Source organism: Drosophila kikkawai, chromosome 2L, assembly GCF_030179895.1.
Source record: "Drosophila kikkawai strain 14028-0561.14 chromosome 2L, DkikHiC1v2, whole genome shotgun sequence".
Lineage (NCBI taxonomy): Eukaryota > Metazoa > Arthropoda > Insecta > Diptera > Drosophilidae > Drosophila > Drosophila kikkawai.
Window position 1 is genome coordinate 18486123 of NC_091728.1, and position 19696 is coordinate 18505818.

Sequence of the window (19696 nt, forward strand, 5' to 3'; positions counted from 1 at the left end):
TTAAACTATTTAGAATTTATAAAATTGGGCATTAATAAGTTTCTCTTATGTTTATTGGTTTAACCACAAGTTTAGCTATATTTTTAAATATTATGTTTACAAAATTAGAATTACTTTACAATCAAGTACTTAACTTTAAAGATATCTTTCATATGTAAACATAAAACATAATATTGAAAGAAAATCAGCATGTGTCAAGTGCTAGAAACCCCGCGGCTAGTAAAGCAATTCAAAATCCCTTTCGGTTCATCCTCATTTCTTCCGTCGGATTCTTTTATTGCCCTCCATATTCGCCGTGTCTAAGCAACATCAAATATGCATTCGAGAAATGGAAGTTTAAAATCTTATTACTGGCTGGCCCTGGCTGAGCAGAGGGGACTGAGCTGGGAAATATAAATATTTTATAGCGAAAATATTGCAGCTCGGACAGGGACAATGTATGCACAACTGACCCGGGTCCTGGCAAGGACACACAGCTTGGACTTGGACCAAAATCTAAATGCCTGCTCGGAGCCAGAGCCAGCAGTGTTTGCCCGTTCTCGTCCTTTTTTTAAATTGTGTAACAAATTGTTCCCCGGGGACGAATTTGGATTAAGTAAAAAAGGGTTTATTTACGATGCCATACATAACGGTCGTCCCGGCTGTCCGACCGCCTTTCTTGGCCCTTTTTTTTTATTACGTGCCCAATACTCAATTTGGCCATATTTAAATTCATCGTCTATTCCAGCCAGCCGGCGGCCATTTCGTATGCACATGGAGGCGAGGGCGAGTCCAAGTGCGGATCCAAGTCCCAGCTCCCAGCAGCAGCAGTGGTCGGCAGATCTATTGAGTGGTTATTTGAATTGAACTTTGAGGTTCAATTCGCTTCATTTTTATGTTATTTATTATGCCCAAAGTTGGCCCCCAAAGGCACTCAAGTCTGAGAGTGTGTGTGCCGAAAGTGTTGAAGTAAAATGAAATACAACCCGTACATAGCCCGAAAAAAAAGGAGCCGCTCGCAAAATGTTTAGGCTGAGATATAAATTTCGGCCAAAAGGTAGGTAAAACTTGTTTACACAAATTTCTGCCGCTCTTCTTGTTTCGTTGTTCTTGGCCAGCAGGCGCCGCCGGGTTGTATCCAAGGAGCTGCGGGAAAATTTGCAAACAATTTAGTTGCGACGCGACGAGCTGGCATCTTGATAATATTTCGATTTATGCCCAGAATTTCTGTTTACCCCACTCGATCTGCACAGAGGCAGTGGGGAAGTGGCCTAAAGAGATATGTTTAGAAGGCAAATGGAGTTCATATTACGAAAATGTACAATTCTGGATCTGAATTCAATATGATTATTTCTTATTTTTCAGCTTACAAGGCTTTGGAAATTTATTGGAAATATTTATGATAAATCCAAGGATATGTATCTTAAAGTTCAAAAATCATTAAGTTATCCTATTAATATTATTGGAGTTGTTGAGTATTCTTCTTAAATTTTAAAATTGTCTCAAAAATCACCAATTTATTTTTTCCGAGTGTAAATTGAATTCTTTGTTTTTACTTGTCTCTACAGAGAAAACTTTTTGGGTTGAAGTTTTTTGCGGTGGCCCGCCCACAAAACCAAACCAAACCGAACGAAACCAAAACCCCTGGCCTGTCACACACGGTAAACTTCAAACTGTAACGAGTCGGAACTGATGTCACCTGAGCTGGCTGCCGAGGCTTTTGCGCTCAATTTGACAGACAGCAGTGGCTTGGATGATTGCGGATGAGCTCGTAACTAAGTTTGCAGCCGAGACAACCGGTCCAGGAACAGGCACAGAACCAGGACAGCCCCCAAAGGCCAGGAACTACTGTCAGTCAAACGAGTTTGATGGATGCGAATGCAATCTACAACAATACTTGTCCTACAATAAGAGAAAAGTAAATAATAATATGTTCGAAAGAAAGAGATTTCTGTGAAAAGTCTATTATTTCGATCGATCGTAAGGTGTTTGGTTAAATCAGGTTAAAGCTATATTTTTAAATATTTAATATGAGAATTATTGTAGCTCTTTATACGTTACAAATTCTTTATGATGATTATCTTACATATCACCATAACGTTAATGGACTTTCAGTCTTATACAAAAAATAAAAATATAATAAAAAGTTATAAGCTTGTTTTGGGTTTTTTTGTGTTAAAATTCAGCCGTAAACAATCTGCAGGGGAATCACTGAAATAATCTCCCAAATGCCATTCACTCGACAATCCGCTGACGGGTGATAAGGAATTCCCAATAATTCTTTGTAAATTTAGCTGTATAAAAGCATCTCAGCTCAGTCTTCCCCAGGCAATCAATCTGTTCAGCTCTACTTAGAATCATGCTAAGCTTTAATTTATTTTCAATCTTAGTCATCAATATTTTAGCATGTATATACGCGGAAAAAGTTTGTGAAATATCTACGATTTGCGGCAATGCAGCTTCAATAAGATCTCAGATGATTGCAGTGCGGTAAGGATTCAATTAAATAAAAATATATCACTTAATATTAATTTAATATACTTTCAGTGTCGAGCAGGAGCGACATGGTGAACTATTGGACGACTTGACCCAGAAACTGGACAGCTGCCTTTCCAAAACTGGCGTGGAAACAAAGCTCTATGGCAAGAGTTGCGCCGAACCTTCGGTCCTCACCCAGAACAGTGAAATCAATGTGATCGTGGTGCCCGAGTACAGTAAACACCCTTTCGTGGTGGCCTGCGATCAACTGAGCCATGGTGGCGGCTGGACTTTAATCCTGCGTCGCACAGATGGAAGTGAGGACTTTTTCCGAGACTGGAACGACTACAAGAATGGTTTCGGCAAGCTGGAGAACGAATTCTTCTTGGGACTGGATAAGCTACACGCCATGACTACAGCAGAGCAACAGGAGCTGCTTGTCCTGCTAGAGGACAACGAGGGCGATCGACGGTACCAGAAGTACGACAACTTCAGAATCGGTTCGGAGGAGAATGGCTTCGCGCTAGAGTCCTTGGGCAACAATTCGGGCAACGCCGGCGATGCCTTGGCCACCCATCTGGGACAGAAGTTCACCACCAAGGATCGGGATAACGACAAACACGCTACGGTCAACTGTGCAATTAACTACAGCAGTGCCTGGTGGTATAATGCCTGCCATCACAGGTAAGTGTCTGAATATCTTATATATACATTCACGTAATTTATTAATTTACGTTATTTTATTTTATTTTTTTGTAGCAACTTGGCAGGCAAATACGGCGATAACGCGCATGGCAAGGGCATCAACTGGTATCAATTCAAGGGGCATACCTACTCTCTGAAACGTGCGCAAATGATGATAAGGCCTAAAAAGCAGTGCCACTAAAACAAATCATCATAAATCATCAATATTTGCTTTGAAGCAAACATATATTATTGTTTTAATTGATTCTAAATTGTCTTCCATTAGCAAATTTATTGTGACTTTTAACATCATATTTTTTACTTTAAAGCCATCTTGAACGATAGCAACTTGAATGTTTTTCACTTATTTATAAGCCTGGGGGCTGTCAGTGCGGCTGATGATTAAGTAATTAGCGAAATCCAGGCGAACGAGGCCAATTAGCTGAAATGCGGAAATTAAGCACACATCACATTAGCCAGCGATGCGATCAAAAGGAGGTTCGAGGACTCGCAGGACTCGAAGGGCTGCTGCTGCATTTCTTTTGCCGCCTTTTTTGTTTGGCAATTAGCACGCCCCGCCGCACTCGCCATCGCATCGCAACTGGGGGATCCTTGGCAGCCGCATTCCAGCCGCAGAGAGCAAAATCCGGATCCGGCAAGGAGCTGCATAAAGCGCACATTGAAAATTAATTGCGCCCAGTCTGCACAGCGAAAGATTTACTACAATATACATAATAAATATAAAAATTAAATTATTAGAATTTTACTCACCTTTCAATTCAATCAAAAAATATCTTAATTACAAATTCAGGCTGTAATTTTTGTAATAATAAATCTTATAAGTGATGCTGTAGATTTTTTCTATGTGTATGCAAGTATACATCCCCTTTTGGTGTATGGGTTTCCAGGTACGTGCGTGAGCAACAAACCGCAGGAGCAGGAGCTGGTACGGGAGCAGGAGCAGGCCATGGAGGACACCCCTTCGCCGTCGCTGCGGTGGCCGCGTGGTTCGCCTTTTATGAAAAATTAATTCGCTTTTGTACCGCAATAATATTCCCCTTTATCCGTGAAAATTCCCCTTGACTGTGCTGGCAACCGGAGCGTATGATTAATTTTTTGTCCCGGTCTGAACAAAGTGTTGCCTCGAAGATTTTTTGGTGTTTGCTGGGCTTAAGTGGCTCTCCATTCGAATGCCAATTAAACTCCATTGGGATTACTTGACGAAGCTGCTTTAACTTTAACTTTTTGACATAATTTAAGTGCCAATAAATACTATAGAGTACTGTAAGCATCAAAAGGTATGGAATAATTTGATCTGAGCTTTCCAAATGCTCTACGTTTTTATAACCTGTGCCATGGCAACATTTAGAAATCAAGTGCAGGCACCAGAAAGTTCTTCTTTTCCATCACATGCCATTGCCGTAGCTCCCCCGCACCCGAACTTTGCGTAATTCCATAAAACTTCTCGGTCTGTTTAGTTTTGGCACAACTGCAAGTGCAGCAGCTCGGCCAACAGATAGAATCGCTTATTTTCGCCACAACAAACAATGCATATTTCGCAACACCACAATGGCAACAGCCAGGACAACGACGGAGCCCAGCAGGATCTTGGGGAAACTTTTCACAATGCCATCACCCACTGCCACCAAGCGTCGGGGGGCTTTTCGAAATTTTTCCAGGGCACATTTCACATTAGGCAAGGGAAGCCGCAGAAAATTATGCAACACAATATGAAATGCATTTGAAAGACAAGTGAATCTTGTCAAGTGGCAGGCAGGGCAACCGCCGGAGCGCCAGGCAGTCTCGCAGAGCACTTGAGTCGGTGCTTTAATCAAAAGTCAAATATTTCATGCCAGCCGGACAGGCTCTGGAAAATCTCTCGGTCCTCCGCTGGTTGGGTATGTGTATATCTGGGTTGTGCGCGGTGTGTGTGTGTGGAGCATCTGCTGTCGGGATGCAAATGCAGCCGCCGCTAACCCGCACAATAGACACCGCCATCGCCGTCAACGCCTCGTCTTCCCTACAAATTTTTTCAACTGAGAAAAAATTCTTGAATATTCAGCTTCGTTTTATTTATATTATTTTCCTTTATAAGCTTAGTCATTACTAACTTAAAACATTTTTACAATATTATTATTATATATAAATAAAATTACCAAATTACAGAGGTATTTCCCAAGGAATATACGTTTTTCTCCAAGTGTGTCTCAGTAAAATACAGTAAAGAAGGCGTGGGATGGCCCGCATGCCTGCGCACTTGCAGCCACTTCGGATGACTCCTGCTTGGCTCATGACTTCGTATTCCGTATTCCCCTGATCCCGTTGCCCGTTGCCCGTAACCCGTATCCCGGATTCCACCTCCCACTCTACGGAGCTGACTGCTTTCATGGAAATTACATTTTTGCAGTGCCGCCGCCGTCGTCGTTGTCGCTGCTGCTACTCAAGTAAATGCAAATATTTCTCATTTCTCTTACGAAAATTGTCAAATGTATTCAAAAATGTGCGCCGCATGCGAAATCTTTTTGAATATGTATGCCCTGCCCTTCTCTTTACCCATTCTTTATTTGGATTCCAATGCAAATCAGAGATGCAGGGATTTTAGCTCTTAAAATTACATGACCAAATCATATGAAATTGGCTCTAGCTTGGCAATAAGCTTCTTTGCTTCAGTCCAAAGTACTTAAAAATGCCTTTAAAATATTTATATTTTCATTGAACAGCACTCTGATTCTATATTTACAACATATATAAATGCAATTATTGATTATATTGGTCGCCTGACCACGTCGGTTAGATGCAATATAAAAATCAAAACTGCGGTTTTTGGGAAAGGCTTTTTAATTAAAAGCGTAATTAAACTAATTGCCAACAACCAAAGCCACAACATAAATTTGTATAGATTTAAAAATCCTCCCAGCTACATCTAGCGGACATAATAAAAAAAATAATAATTAAATTAGATTTACATTTTAGTAGGGCTTCTTGGGACCCACCTGCCGTATACGTAATCACTTTGGGTATTTTGGTGTGAGCAAGAGATTTTACTTCAAGTTACGCTTTTTTCGGGTTCAGTTAATGTTTGGAATTTTATGACTTTGGCGAAACCCTTTTGAATACTTTCAGATCTCTCGGTAAAAGGGTTTTTCTGTTGCCCTCTGCATAATTATCGTAATTAAAATTTTAAATGGTCTTCCATGCTATTTAATTTTAGGCCGTGCTCAAAAACCTTTTAGTCTGAGGATTTTGTACACACTTAATTCATTATATTCAATCCTACATTATGTGGGCTAAGCTTTAAAACTGTTGCGATTAATTTCAACTCAATTTATGATTATTTCCACACAATTACATTGCCTAATTGATTTTTCCATTCATTTTCAGACCGTCAATGAAACAAAGGCAAATGAAATGAAAATACAGACAGATCCCGATGCATAATTTGCTGATATTTTCATTCAGTTTGTTATTCATTGCCACAGAAACAAAAACACAATAATGCCTGCATTACCAACTGTTCGAAGTGAATGCAAAACCGTATGCAATTAAATAAGTTAATTAAAACCAAAGGAAGACAAAAAAAGAAAATACGTAATGAGCAGATAGGAAATATATCTCTTATGGAAAATTCGAAATAAACCAATTGCTGAAAGGAAATTATTCAAAATATTACATCTACAAACTACTTACTTGAGTGTACAAAGCAAACTAACTTTGTAATAAAATACAATTTGCATTTGTTTTGCACCAAAAACTTTGCCAAGCGGCAAAATTGAAATATTTGTTATATTCGATATTCAATTTCGCATTATTTATTGCATACATTTTTGTATTTCGAGCATCAATATTTACTGCAATACTTGGAAAAGTGTCGAGTAACTACAAAATGCGGCAAGCGAAAACATAAAATATTCGCACTCTGCATGTGGCTGCATCCTCTGCCAAAGAATTGATACACATTTTTCATCTTTTCGCACTCACAAAAGCAATAAATACAATTTGGAAACAAATTCTTATGTGATTTTTATGTTATGCACCATTGAAATGCTTCGTTGAACTCTTGCGTGAAATCAATTACTTAAAAAGTTTGTTTTGGAGGAGAGGGGAATATATATATTTTTGGGGGCCATTAATTTTTATTGAAATGTTATGGGTATTTATGACCATTTTTTATTAGATTTGTGATGCCCTTATGCAAACTACATCTTCCCGAATAATGTCATATAGTTTAAAGATGAGTAACTTAGTTTTAGATATTATGTTGTTAAGCTTGTAAAAAATGGTTAAGCAAACTATTTATAGGTGCTTTCTAAGTTAAATTTGATTAATTTATTGATTTATGAATTATAATATTTTAAATGTATCATTTAGCCTTCCTTTTTCTTATTTATTTTTATAAATCCCTTTTTTTGTATTCTTATAATTTAAATTTATTTAGAGCCATTATATATTTTTTAATTTTACCGCAGTCATTTTGCTTATTACTAAATATTATTATTATTATTAAATTTCATCTTTGCACTCTTATACTCATAAGTTCCTCAAAACGTTGTTTCCACACGTTCCACACAACCACAAAGCGACAAAATTGTGTAGCTTTGCTTCCTTTGTTGTCCAACAATTGCCATGCTGCTGTGTTTGTTGCTTCTGTGTGATGGTGAGTTTCGTGTTTTCTTGCTGAATGCGAGTGGAGGCTCTGTAAAATGGCTGTTGGATAACAGTTTCTGTTATCTGCTAGCTTGCAAATTGAGCTATACTATGGTTCCATACTGTCTTTACATTATTAAATGTACAATTACTTCGTGTTAAGTCTCAACTATAATAGTTTAGAAAACTTATTTTAGAATTTAAAGTCCAATTTTTAAACGTGAAGTAAAAATATAATGACAAAAATTTTAGTTTCTTTAAGGGGGTCTTCTCATTGGGCAACTTTTTTTTTTCGATTTTTTTTTTTTGCATTTATTTATAGTTAGGGATGGTGTGTATATGTCCCCAAAAGGATTTTTAGAAATTCGAAATACTTTAGAAGATACAGCCTTTTTTGTGAAGCAAGTTCTTCGCAAAATGAGCTTTTTTCAAACTTCAAACGCGTTTATCTCGAAACCACGTTTTTCGAACTGGCGGCCATGATATCTCCAGTTCAACTGAACCGATTTTCATGAAACAAAGTGGAGTCGACGCAGAATTGTCACCATTCTCGGGTGACGGAACAGATTTTTTTTTAAATTTTTTTTTCTATTTTTTTTTTACACTAAACTACAAAAAAAAAGCCCGAAATCGAAATTTTTTTTTTTAATGGCCGCCATTTTGTTTAAAAAAATTTTAAAAAAAATCTGTTCCGTCACCCGAAAATGACATCAATTCTGATTATAACCCCGTTTTTATTTTTCATTTCGGACGCTCTGGAGACCCTGAATCGTGGCCGCCAGGACGACACCTTTTTTTTCGACCACCAAGTTTGAAGTCTCATTACTCTTTGAACAACCCTCGTATCGAGGCAAGAACAACTTTTTTAGTTACTTTGAACATTTTTGAATACAATAAATAAAAAAAGTTTTCAATTATTCTTTGCGTTTTCAAATAAGAATTTTTTTAAAAAGCGTCCAAAAAACGGCTTTTGAATGAGAAGACCCCCTTAAATCTTGAATATATGTACTACCCAGATTTATTAACCTCTTAAAACTAACACAAAGAACATTCCGAACTAAAATTAATGCATTTAAGGTCATGAGCCTATGACAATCTGCAAGCGAATACAAATTTCGTCTTCCCGAAGTTTGTTTCCTTTCTGGTTTTTAGTTTTCTTTGAAAAGACTCCACCCTTTCATGTTCTAAACTTCCAGGAAAAAAGCATGAGTTTGACTTGTTGGATTGGGAAATGCGTTCCAATTATAAATGATATTCCAATGACAAGCCACAGGCATATCTGCTGTCTGTCAATCAATGTAGACGGAGGCGAGACATTTTTATTTGGCCAATTCCAGTCCTCCCTTGAACCTCTCTCTCATCCCCATCGTCGAGTATCGAATGGATTTGTGTGTGGTCCTCCAGGACCAGAAAACAGGAACTCTCTCTGGTTAGGCCTCCTTCAGTCTCCGTCCTCCATCCGTCACGGCCCTCCGATCAAATTGAATTGACATGTGTGACTCGGCTTGCAGGCACTGGAATCGCATTTTAGAATGTGTCTGGACTTTACCCCCGGCCCAAATGAGCAAATGCCGGAGCTTGAATGAGTCATGTAACTGAGGCTTTAACTTGCCACGTGAAAGGACTCCGGCCGCAATAAATTTCGAATGGAAGCGGACCGAAGCCCAGGACGACGAGGGCTGCACTTAACTTTATTTCGCCCTCTGCAGAGTCAACACAATCAAATCAAGTGTATCTGTGTGTGTGTATGTGTGAGAGAGAGTCTGCGGCGGTGTGAGTGCGTATCTGTGTGCAGCTCCCCGGTGGTTGCAAGTTCGATTGCAGTGCGTCTATTTGCGGAGACTCCGCTGCAAAAGTCAATTGACTCAATAAATTATTTTTAAAGCAATCAGAGCTACTTCTGCGACAAAAATGCAATCGAAAACTTTTGGTATTTTATGTCTCTTGGAAATTCTGCGCCGACATATTGGGATGGGAGCTACAAATGTACTTTAACTGACTCAAATATCTTTGAATTTTCAAAGTTTCTAGCAGGAAGTAAAGTCAAGCGAAGTGTTTAGTGAGCGGAAGTTGTTTCAACTTATTTAATTGAGTAATCATTTATATATTTTCGTTAGATATTTCTGTAGTGAGGTATATTTTTTAATTAAATAACAACATTATTTAAAAATTATTGATAAATGACAATACCTTAATTTCCTTATGCACTTACCCTTCAATTATTATTTTCTTAAACCAATCAATCAATTTAACCACTTAGAATGCAATTAAATAACCTTATTGTCTTGAGAGAATACTAATTTTTTATTTAACCTTTGAGGCAGTCAAATGCAAGAAACTCTCAATTAGTCGAAAACCAATGCAAGTCATCTGCCTGTCATTTGCGGCTGCATTGAGGAATTCATAGTATTTTCAATTATATTTGGCCAGAGCGGCCTGTGGCCTGAATGCTGCTGCTCACAAGTGAAATTAGCCAAATTATTGAAGTAAACAGGGGCCGAGCCGACAAGTCGGCTTGTTTGCGCTTAAAATTTAATTTCACGCACAATTGAGTTCATGCATAATTTGGGTCCGGGGTGATAAATTATTGCTATTATTGCACACGGCGTTGGGGGCATAAAGGAGGTGTGGTGTTCCGTGGAGCCACAGGCTGGCCAGACCACATTGCATTGCTGGGGCTTGCAGGAGCGGATCTGCAGGGACATGGGCAAAATAATGACCCTTCCTGGCGTCCTTGTTGCTGCCGCTGCCCGGCTCGTTGCCTGCGTTCATTAATTCGCTGGCATAAAACCCGGCCAGGGGCATATTTTGCCTAGCCTGAAATTTGCATACTTTCAACACTAAGCGAAATAAAGTTGCCTAAAAATAGTGCAGCCTAAAGCTTGAAATTATATATATTTCTAAGAGGAAACTTAGGAGACCTTATGGTACATATAGGCACCATATGGTGCAGTTAGCTTCACCCAAAATAAAATAAATAATTCACTGATTACAGGCTTCAGCTATCAGAATATAGACTCGTTACACAATCTTTGTGTTTTTTTTCGCAGTGCACCCCGAGGATATGAAGTAACAGGAGGCACCTGTTACCGCGCCGCACGACTCGAGCCAAACGCCGGGATCCTGGCCAAAACGCCTACAACACATGTCTGCTCATAATTAATGTGTAAATTGTAAAGCTCCGCTGGCCCACTTCCTCGCTCCCGTGCTCCCTGCTTCGGTGTTCCGTGCGTTCTCCTAGGGTATTCCATTGTGGCCATGTTCAACAGCGAAGGCGACCAGCGCGACAACAAGCGGGGCCAAAGTAACCTGTGCAGGCTAAAATCGGTCCATTCAGTGGGGGGGGGAGGAGGGAGGGTGGTTCCGGCCCAGTTAGCACAGAAACAGCAACGTCAATAAACATGCCCGTGCTCAAGCCCACTCCCCCAGAAAATGCGTTATGACGCCGAACGAACTTAATTGCCTTCGTGTAGTTCACGTTCACCTGGCCACCGGTATCCTAAATGCATTCACATCCGCATCTAAATCACTTCCACGTATTTATGGCTTTCAATTGTTTGATTTGGCCAAAGGAATCCATAGATTACAGCGGTGGTCCGTTTGGCTGGCCCACTGGAATATTGAATACCACTGGGGATTACCCGGTTAAACAGATTGATAAGCTTTTAACGTTTTGTTTATGTAAATTGTTAAAATAAATAAATATTTTACATAGAATCTTTTGATGTTTAGCATTAGCTGGGTTATTATCAACACCTTAAAGTAATTATAAAGCACAATTTTAAAACAATCTTATCAAGCCCTATCTGTGTCATGTAATTGAATTGTAAACTAAACGTTATACAATATCCAAACAACAGTCATATCGTCAACACTAACGATACAAGTAATATGCTAAAAATAACTTGAACTGATCTCCATAAGAATGAGTTCATTCCATTTATAAATTCAAATGAGTGGGAAACTTGCTCTCAATCTGTGAAAAGAAAAATCCAGATTATTTATTATAAACTTGTTAATTGTGTTAATTTTTCATAAATAAACCTTGACTTTGAACGATTACAATTATTCTCGAACATCTAATAATCTTCCTCAGCACCAAGAATCTCATAATTAAGATGTCCACTTTTATGATATAGAAGACAGTATCTTTGCAAGATAAATAATGCAAACATGGCATTTGGCATTCCAAAAACTATTCTTTTTCTTCCTCGCTTAACAATTTCTAGTGTATTACCAATTTTAGGAATTTTTAGGTCGTGATATAAAGCTTCTTTTAAACTCTCCAGGGGATTGGCCACATTCGCGTAACTGATATAGATCAATCGAACGTGTCCGGAAGGACTAACGTTATTAAAGTTACGGCACTTGTCCAGATCTTTCATTTCGCTCACCAACCATTTGCCATGTAATAAATCGAAATTCTTTGAATTGATAATGCCGTTATTAATTGGTTCCAAAAGATTCTGGTTCTCATCTGCCGGGGGAAACACGAAGTCAGTCACGTATCTGGGATCTATATGTAGAGGTTTTAAAAATAGCAATTCATAATTGATCTATTTATTAGAACTTATATTTAAGCCTTACAAGCACAAGTTTTGCACAGAATGATGCAAAAGACAAGCGAAAGTATTCCACATTTTTGCGGCTCATGCATTGCGACAGAAACTTGTTTCCGATCTGAAAAACTGATCTATACTGAATTCACTATTCAGTCTCTTAGTTATTAACAAAGCTCTCTGTTTAATTTTTAATCTCTTTCAGGTGTAAATTCCCTTAAGTTCGAATCACTCACTCTGCTATCACATCATTCTGTATTTTTATAGATTTATTATCTTGTAGCATTCCCTAGAACTAAATGCTAATATTTTGTGATCTGGTTACTTTCAAAACCCACTTTGCTTAACCCTAGACGGTCATGCTTCGTCGATTCGACGACGCAAAATCACAAAAGATCGAAAAATGGAAAAAAGGTCGTTTTTTATTTTTAGTTTTTAAGTATATTCTTAATATGAGAATGAATTATTATTTCTAATTTTGAACAGTTAAAATGTTGAATTAAACGATGTAAAATTTTTTTTTACAATATTTGTTTGTTTTTTAACAATTATACTTATTTTAAAATTGGCGTCGTCGATTCGACGAAGCATAACCTGAACGTAGGAAAAATAAGCATGACCGTCTAGGGTTAAAGCTAAATAGGGACGGCTGGTAGGGAAGAGCTTTGGCTTTTTGATTTTATTTCAAGATATAGGGCTGAATTTGTCGTGTGCAGGCAACGACCTTTTGTGACATGAGTCTATTGTAGCCATTGACTTGAAGCCTCTGAGCTGGTATTCTGCTGTGGCTGCCATTAGTGAGATTAAAACTACGACTAAAGCCGGCCAAAGGCAAAGGGGCACAATGTCGCAGCAATGCCGAGCTTTGGCTTTGTTTCAGCCCGAACAATGGGCGTATCTCTTGCAGTGACGCAATGCGTACATTGTCCTTCACAGGACAATTATCGTGGCAAGGGGGGGCCTGGGCATTGTAAAAGATATATGCCGCTCGGCAGTGCAAACATCCATAACAATCCAGTTGACACAAATGCAAGCCCCTCGGCATGGCAACTATTCCCTCTCCGCCAGGCTCCAGGCTTTGTTCGCTTGGCAGCCATTCAGAATTCATTCCCAATACTACACCGCAATTTGTTTAATTCTGCATCGGCAACGGTTCACGTCCTCCTTTTCGAAACTGCCAGGGATCTGACAGTCCTGTAATTGACAGGCGATTATGCAATTCATTTGACGTGGATTCGTACTGGATTCCAGCAAACTGCAATTAATCATTATTTCAGAGCCTGTGGAGCGACAATGGCAGCTGGTTTTATTTTTAACCTTATAATTAGTCAGCTTTAACTGACAGTTATTTAAAGTGAAACTTTCGAATGAATTGCAACATGATGGTCAAGTTATATATGGTCAAGTCTAAAGGGTGAAACTGTTTGATTAATTTTAAATATTTATTGAAAAATATTAGAAAAGAAACTTCCCCAAGTGCTATTTGAAATAAATAATACCTATAAAATCCCTATGCCAATCTGGAAGATCAAAGACAAGTACCTTGGCATCCATAATTAAATTCGCTTCCCTGAACTCTTTCATTTAACCAGCAAATAAAGTTGTTTGAACTTCAGGCGCCTTTATTAAAAAGCTCCTTTATTGTGGTGACTCCAACATTTTCCAGCTTTTTAGATTCATTAAGTAGGAAGATACAGTTAAGGGCAGAAGTGTAGCACTTAAAAAGAAAGTTTAATAGTTTTATTGTTTTAATAATAATTAATTAAAAAAGTAAAATTTAAAAGCAAATATATGTATGCTAGGAAAATGATCTTGTTATAAATAAGTAAATAATTAATATATTAAATATGATGCAGTTTATTAACTGATTTTTGGTTGTGATTAATATATAGAACAAACACAAAAATTCTTCCTTAAACCATATTAAAATATAAATACAAAACAAAGTCCTTAGAATTACCAATGCTTTTGTATTCTTGCGTTTTTCCGGCTCACTTTGCTGCGGTTTTCCACCGAGACTGTTATTTCTACTCATATTTTTTCTTGGCTGTTTTCAGTTTGATTTTTCGCATAGTCGAACCGAAAGATGCTTATAAGTTATGCCAGAAAATTTCTTGTTGCCGGTGGGTGAAATATTTTACAATCTGGCAGCCACTCGTAAGTATGTACAAAACAATCAAATGGCCCTCATATATCTCAAGTCGAACCGTCAAACTCAGCAGGGAGCGTCAATAAATTCCGGGGCAGTAAAGGACACAGATGGATGGGGAAAGGAGCGACAAAAGGGACGAGGGATTGGTTAACTTGATGCTGCCTGCTGACTCCCGTGATGGAAAATTGGAGCATTGTGCAGTGTGTTTGCTCGGCAATATGGTCACAGCAGTTTTATTAAATTCCTACAAAGGCTTCTTCTTCCTTGCCACCCACCCGCCTTCCTATCCCGCAGCGCACAAGAAAGGCAATAAAAATCATTTAACAAAGTCAAACAACAATAAAAATTAAACTTTGCCGTCAACACAAGAAAAGAACGAGGCAGCAGTCGAGCATGAAAATGCGCCAAAGTACATAGAAGCGGGCAAAATTAAATAATAAATATAAATATAGCGCATAGAACGCGAAATGCGAAATGCGAGATTTGAGCAGGCAAAACTTTTTGCAAATTAATTTTCAAATCTCTGCACGGCTCATGTGTGCGTCTGTGTGTGTCTCTGTCAATGTGCGAGGACCCGGCCAGGACATACCGATTTATTATGTCATGCCTCGTCAGCCAGGCTTCAGGAGAATGAAGAGCAAAGAGCATCATCATAAATCAATCCATTTGATGATAACCGGTCACGGGAAGGAGCAGACTGAATTTAATTACACTTAGGCAGGCGGACGGGTACATTTTCAGTCCGGAATCGTCCCGCACATCCCACTCCATCCGCCGCCGGCTGACAAATAATTCCCCCGATCTAACCACTTTGATTTTGAGGCCAGTTGCAATGCAATATTGTTAAGTGCTCGCTCGGCCCCACTTTGCAGGCCTTTCCGTGACTTGACAAAAGGTCCTGGCAACGTTTGCCTTTGTCGTTAGTTCCATATTGATTTTGATTTGAAAGGCTTTCGCTCTATTCCTGGAACTTAAGGAGACTTGGACATTTCATTGCGGCCAACCGATCTCGATTTCTCGAACCGTAAATGGCCCAAATCATTCATACAGATTGCTTTGTTTGTTAGGTAAATGCTACTTTAACACAAACTAATTATCAAAGGATTGCAATTAACTTGACATCGACAACATGTATTATCTGTGTAGTATTAGTTTCAATCTATTTTCATCTTTAACTTCTAGAGATATTGAAGATAAAAAAAAGCTTCAAGTTCCTCATTTACTTAGAATATTTATTTCATTTCACTCCAGATATTGCTTTTTTAAACAGGCATCTTCCCACATCGGAAATCATTTTACCTCTTTAGAAAACCAATCAGCGAACTGCAAACGCATTCAGTTGAATTGGAAATTACCTAGTCCTCCCCAGGAGAGCCACATGAACTATTTCAGCTTTCGCCACCTGCAGATGAAACATGTAAAATGCAAACGAAATTTTTTATCACGCACACGCAACGTTTTTGGGGACGCACTCCGTGCAATTACATTTCGAGGGAAAAGGGTGTCGCAGTGAGTGCTCCTTCCTTTCCTAAAGGAAGCGCCAAGAAAGTGGAATATAAGGGGCGGGTGCCCTAAGTTTGTCATGCGAAAATCATACAAACTTGGTTTTCGTGTGCTCGCGAAAGTAATTGAGGCGGAAATCCCTAATTGGCACCTTCGAGGAAAAGAAATCACTAGAAGCGGCATCGTCAGATGAAAACTTGCACACAGGGTTCGGGGTCCTTCTGGGGAGGGGGTGGAAAAGCCGCGGGCTGAGGGGCAGGCACACGTAGTCTTATGCAAATGGGAAAACTTTGCTCATCAGCGCACACAAATTGAGTGAAATTATCAGTTCAAGTGAAATTTACACTTGCTTGTTGTCGCCAGGCAGCCACACTTGGAGAAATTACTCATGAATAATTTTAATATATATTTAAATATTTTCTTAAATCTAAAAAACTACATTCTGAAGACATGACTATTATTAATTATATCTGATCAGACCACAGAGATATGTTAAACCTTTTTTAAATCATATTTTTCTGCCAGTGTTTGCCTTTACTGCAAGATGGCACAGCTCGAATATGTAAATATAACTCTCCAATTCTCACCCGGATCGTTCTAATTCCGCTTAGCTGCAAATCCAATTAAACATACAGAGGGCTTTGCCAAGGAATATTACAAAAATTAAGGGAAACATGTGTGCAATACTTTCGCACTTTTCGCCGGCATCTGGCAGCCGCATTCTCAGGCAGATTAATGGCCACAGAGTTGTGTGCCAAAAGCGGCGACATCTGCTAAATGTTTCCACATCTTCTGGCCAAGATTCGTGGAAAAAGTCAGCCAAGTGGCTAAACACATGGCCTTCATAATTTAGCTCACTTTATAGACTCCCTAATGCCCACAAAGCAGAGACATTTTATGACTTCCTAATGGGTTAATTCTAATGAGAAGCTCAAAAAAAAAAACACAAAACTTTAGGTGTATCTCTAGCAGCTTTAATAACATAATTAAATCATTATAACAATTTAAACATTTTGTGTACTGAAGCCCCAATCAGCAATTATGTCGAACATTCTTCATACCTTCACATTTTCCCGGAAAGGCTGCGAAGGGTAAAATCAAAGTTCATTATTGCTTCAGTGGTGCCAAGAACATTCGGGCGACTTCCTGCACAGAGCGTCGTCGTCCCCACATGGCGTATACGCAATATAAATACATAATTGCAAGAAACACCATGGAAAGCGGGCAGAGCCATTGATCAACTGGCAGTCAGCTGAAAGATGAAAGCTGATAGCACCGAGGCACAAAAGGACCAAGGAGGAGTGGCCCAAACCGGGGATGGATAGGTCTGGAGGAGCTCATCAACTAAATGCAAAGTTCTTCTTCCAGGCAGCCTGTAGAACCGGAATAATTGACGACGACACGACGCTGGATAATGAGGGGAATCCCCACACATGCACTTGGAGAAAAGCTGTTCGTAATGTTAAATTTAAAAATGAGTAAACCTAATAAGTTACTTTGTACTTTACCATAAAATTTATATTATTTTAAATTAGGTAATTAAAAGTATTAAAGATGCAAAACAAAATAGGTAAATTCACAAATTATAATTTAATTTTGCTGATTTTTCCAAGTGCACTGAGAGGGATATGACAAGGCAATGCATCGTCAAGTTGATGCAGACTGCTCCTTGCACTATAATCCTGCGGAAACACTTGAAAATGATGGATGAAAATTATCGCTTTCTGCAACGCATGCAAATGCGCAAAATTACTTTCACATGATTAATGCTCCACCGGGGCAAAGCTGTTCCAACTCCAGCTCCATCTCCATCTCCATCACCATCATCATCATAGTCCCCGTCGTCGTCGTCGTTTCATAATTAATCCAACAGGAGCCAGCAAAAGGAGCGAAAAAAAATAAGCGGTGGCAGACAATTGTTGAACCTCATTTGAAATTCATATTTTAAATATTCCGCGTCAGTCAATTAGAGAGCAAAGGACTCTGACACCGAATTTGCATTCAACCGTAAAATTATCAAATTAATATTCCGCCCCGGAGGCCGGTGGGTGGCCAAGGAAAGCCCCCCCCCCCCGTCCGTCGCAATAACTGTCAGGCAAAGAAGTTTTGTATAGCGCACATTTCGGCAAGTTGTCAGATACGAAAGTTCCTCGGTCCAACAATGCCAATTTGATGAGGGAAATTTCGAAATATTTATACATACAGCATACAGCGGCAGAGGTGTTCCGGAAACTTTCTGGCCAAATTCGTTAATTGGAAGCCAAAAGTTTATCTATGAAAATGCAAAAGAACTTGCCACTTGCCACCAGTCAAAATGTATAATAATGAAGCACAAAAATTGGATTACTCGCTATTCACAGCAGAATAATTTAACTTTAACTTAAGTTTGGGAAAGAGAATAGAAGTAAATTCTTTTGAGTGGGCTTCGAACTACTATTTAAGCGAAGATTTAATAGAGAATACGATAAATAGCATTTTTTTTTTGTTAAGGATTCTTGTAGCATTTTAAAAAGTAATTTCTTATTCAATTTTAAATATTGCTTTCTGTTTACAGCCAAGAAGTTACGAAAACATTAACTTATATTATATCAGCCATCTAATCGATATTCAAATCCAACATAATCCATTAAATCATAAGGCAAGCATTTAAAAATTATATCAAATAATTCGTTTCAATTTTCAATGTGATTTTCTATTCAATTACCAACAATGTGGCGAAGAATGCCGGCCACAATGCCAATGGCCATCGAGTGGGCCAGATGATGCAGACGTGAGTGGGGGCGAGTGCCATGCATCTAATATTCTGGTCCATTTGGGCTACTATCGAATTGTGAATGCTCGGTGTACCGGGCGCCGAGCATCCTCGAGCATTGATATAAACCGATAAAAACGACAGATGAGCCCCGGCATTCCACACACACACACACACAATGCTTGGAGAATGGCAATCGAGTGTGGTCTGGGAATGGGAGCGGGCTTGTGGCCATCCAATCCATGTAGCAACGGGAGGAGCTCCCCAGGCCTCATGCAAATCCTGAGCACTTGAGGGCTATGCGCTTATTCTTTGCATTTTGTTTGTGCCTCAAGTCTGACCACTTGGCTGCTTTTGGGGTTTCATACCCTTATATCCCGTTGTTCAGTTACTGAATATAGCTCGTTCATTTCCCATAAACTTCCTAAATTCTAGATGAATGTAATGTAAGGTTTATTTTAATTCCGTCTTTATATAAATCAATCTCCCCTTTTAGACTTGAAAATTGTTCGAGTTAAAGTTGTAAATCTGAAATTTTAATTTAATTTTTACATTTTTAAAAACTTAAAAAGCTATTGCTTTTGCAAATTGTCAACCATAAATAAATGCTAAAATTCAAGATAAAAATTATACTTATACTCTTTGATGACTTTCACCTATTATAAGGAATTCCTAGATATTCAAAACCCTAAATCCGATTTATGGGAATAATTTAATTTTTATAAAAGTAAGAGTATTGCGAACTTCGGTGTTCTAATGACCAGGCATTATTATTGTTATCTATTGCCATGGACGGATATATTGAGATGCTCCCAACAATGCCTTGTGGTGTGTGGTCTGGCAGTACGAGCTTCGGAGTCTGGAGTTTGGCCCATATCATTAAGTTTGCACAATGGGCAAAGCTTCCTCCCATAGACATATTTGGCTTTACATATGTACATATAC

General features: G+C 38.8%; 1 protein-coding gene across 1 annotated transcript; it reads left to right on the top strand.

The window, feature by feature from the left end:
• The first annotated feature begins 2293 nt into the window (after positions 1-2293).
• On the top strand, positions 2294-3489 carry LOC108077339 (microfibril-associated glycoprotein 4-like). Its single transcript, XM_017170628.3, has 3 exons — positions 2294-2469; positions 2527-3141; positions 3217-3489. Exons 1-3 carry the CDS (start codon positions 2339-2341, stop codon positions 3341-3343), a joined length of 873 nt encoding a protein of 290 aa, XP_017026117.1. The 5' UTR covers positions 2294-2338; the 3' UTR covers positions 3344-3489.
• Positions 3490-19696: the final 16207 nt, after the last annotated feature.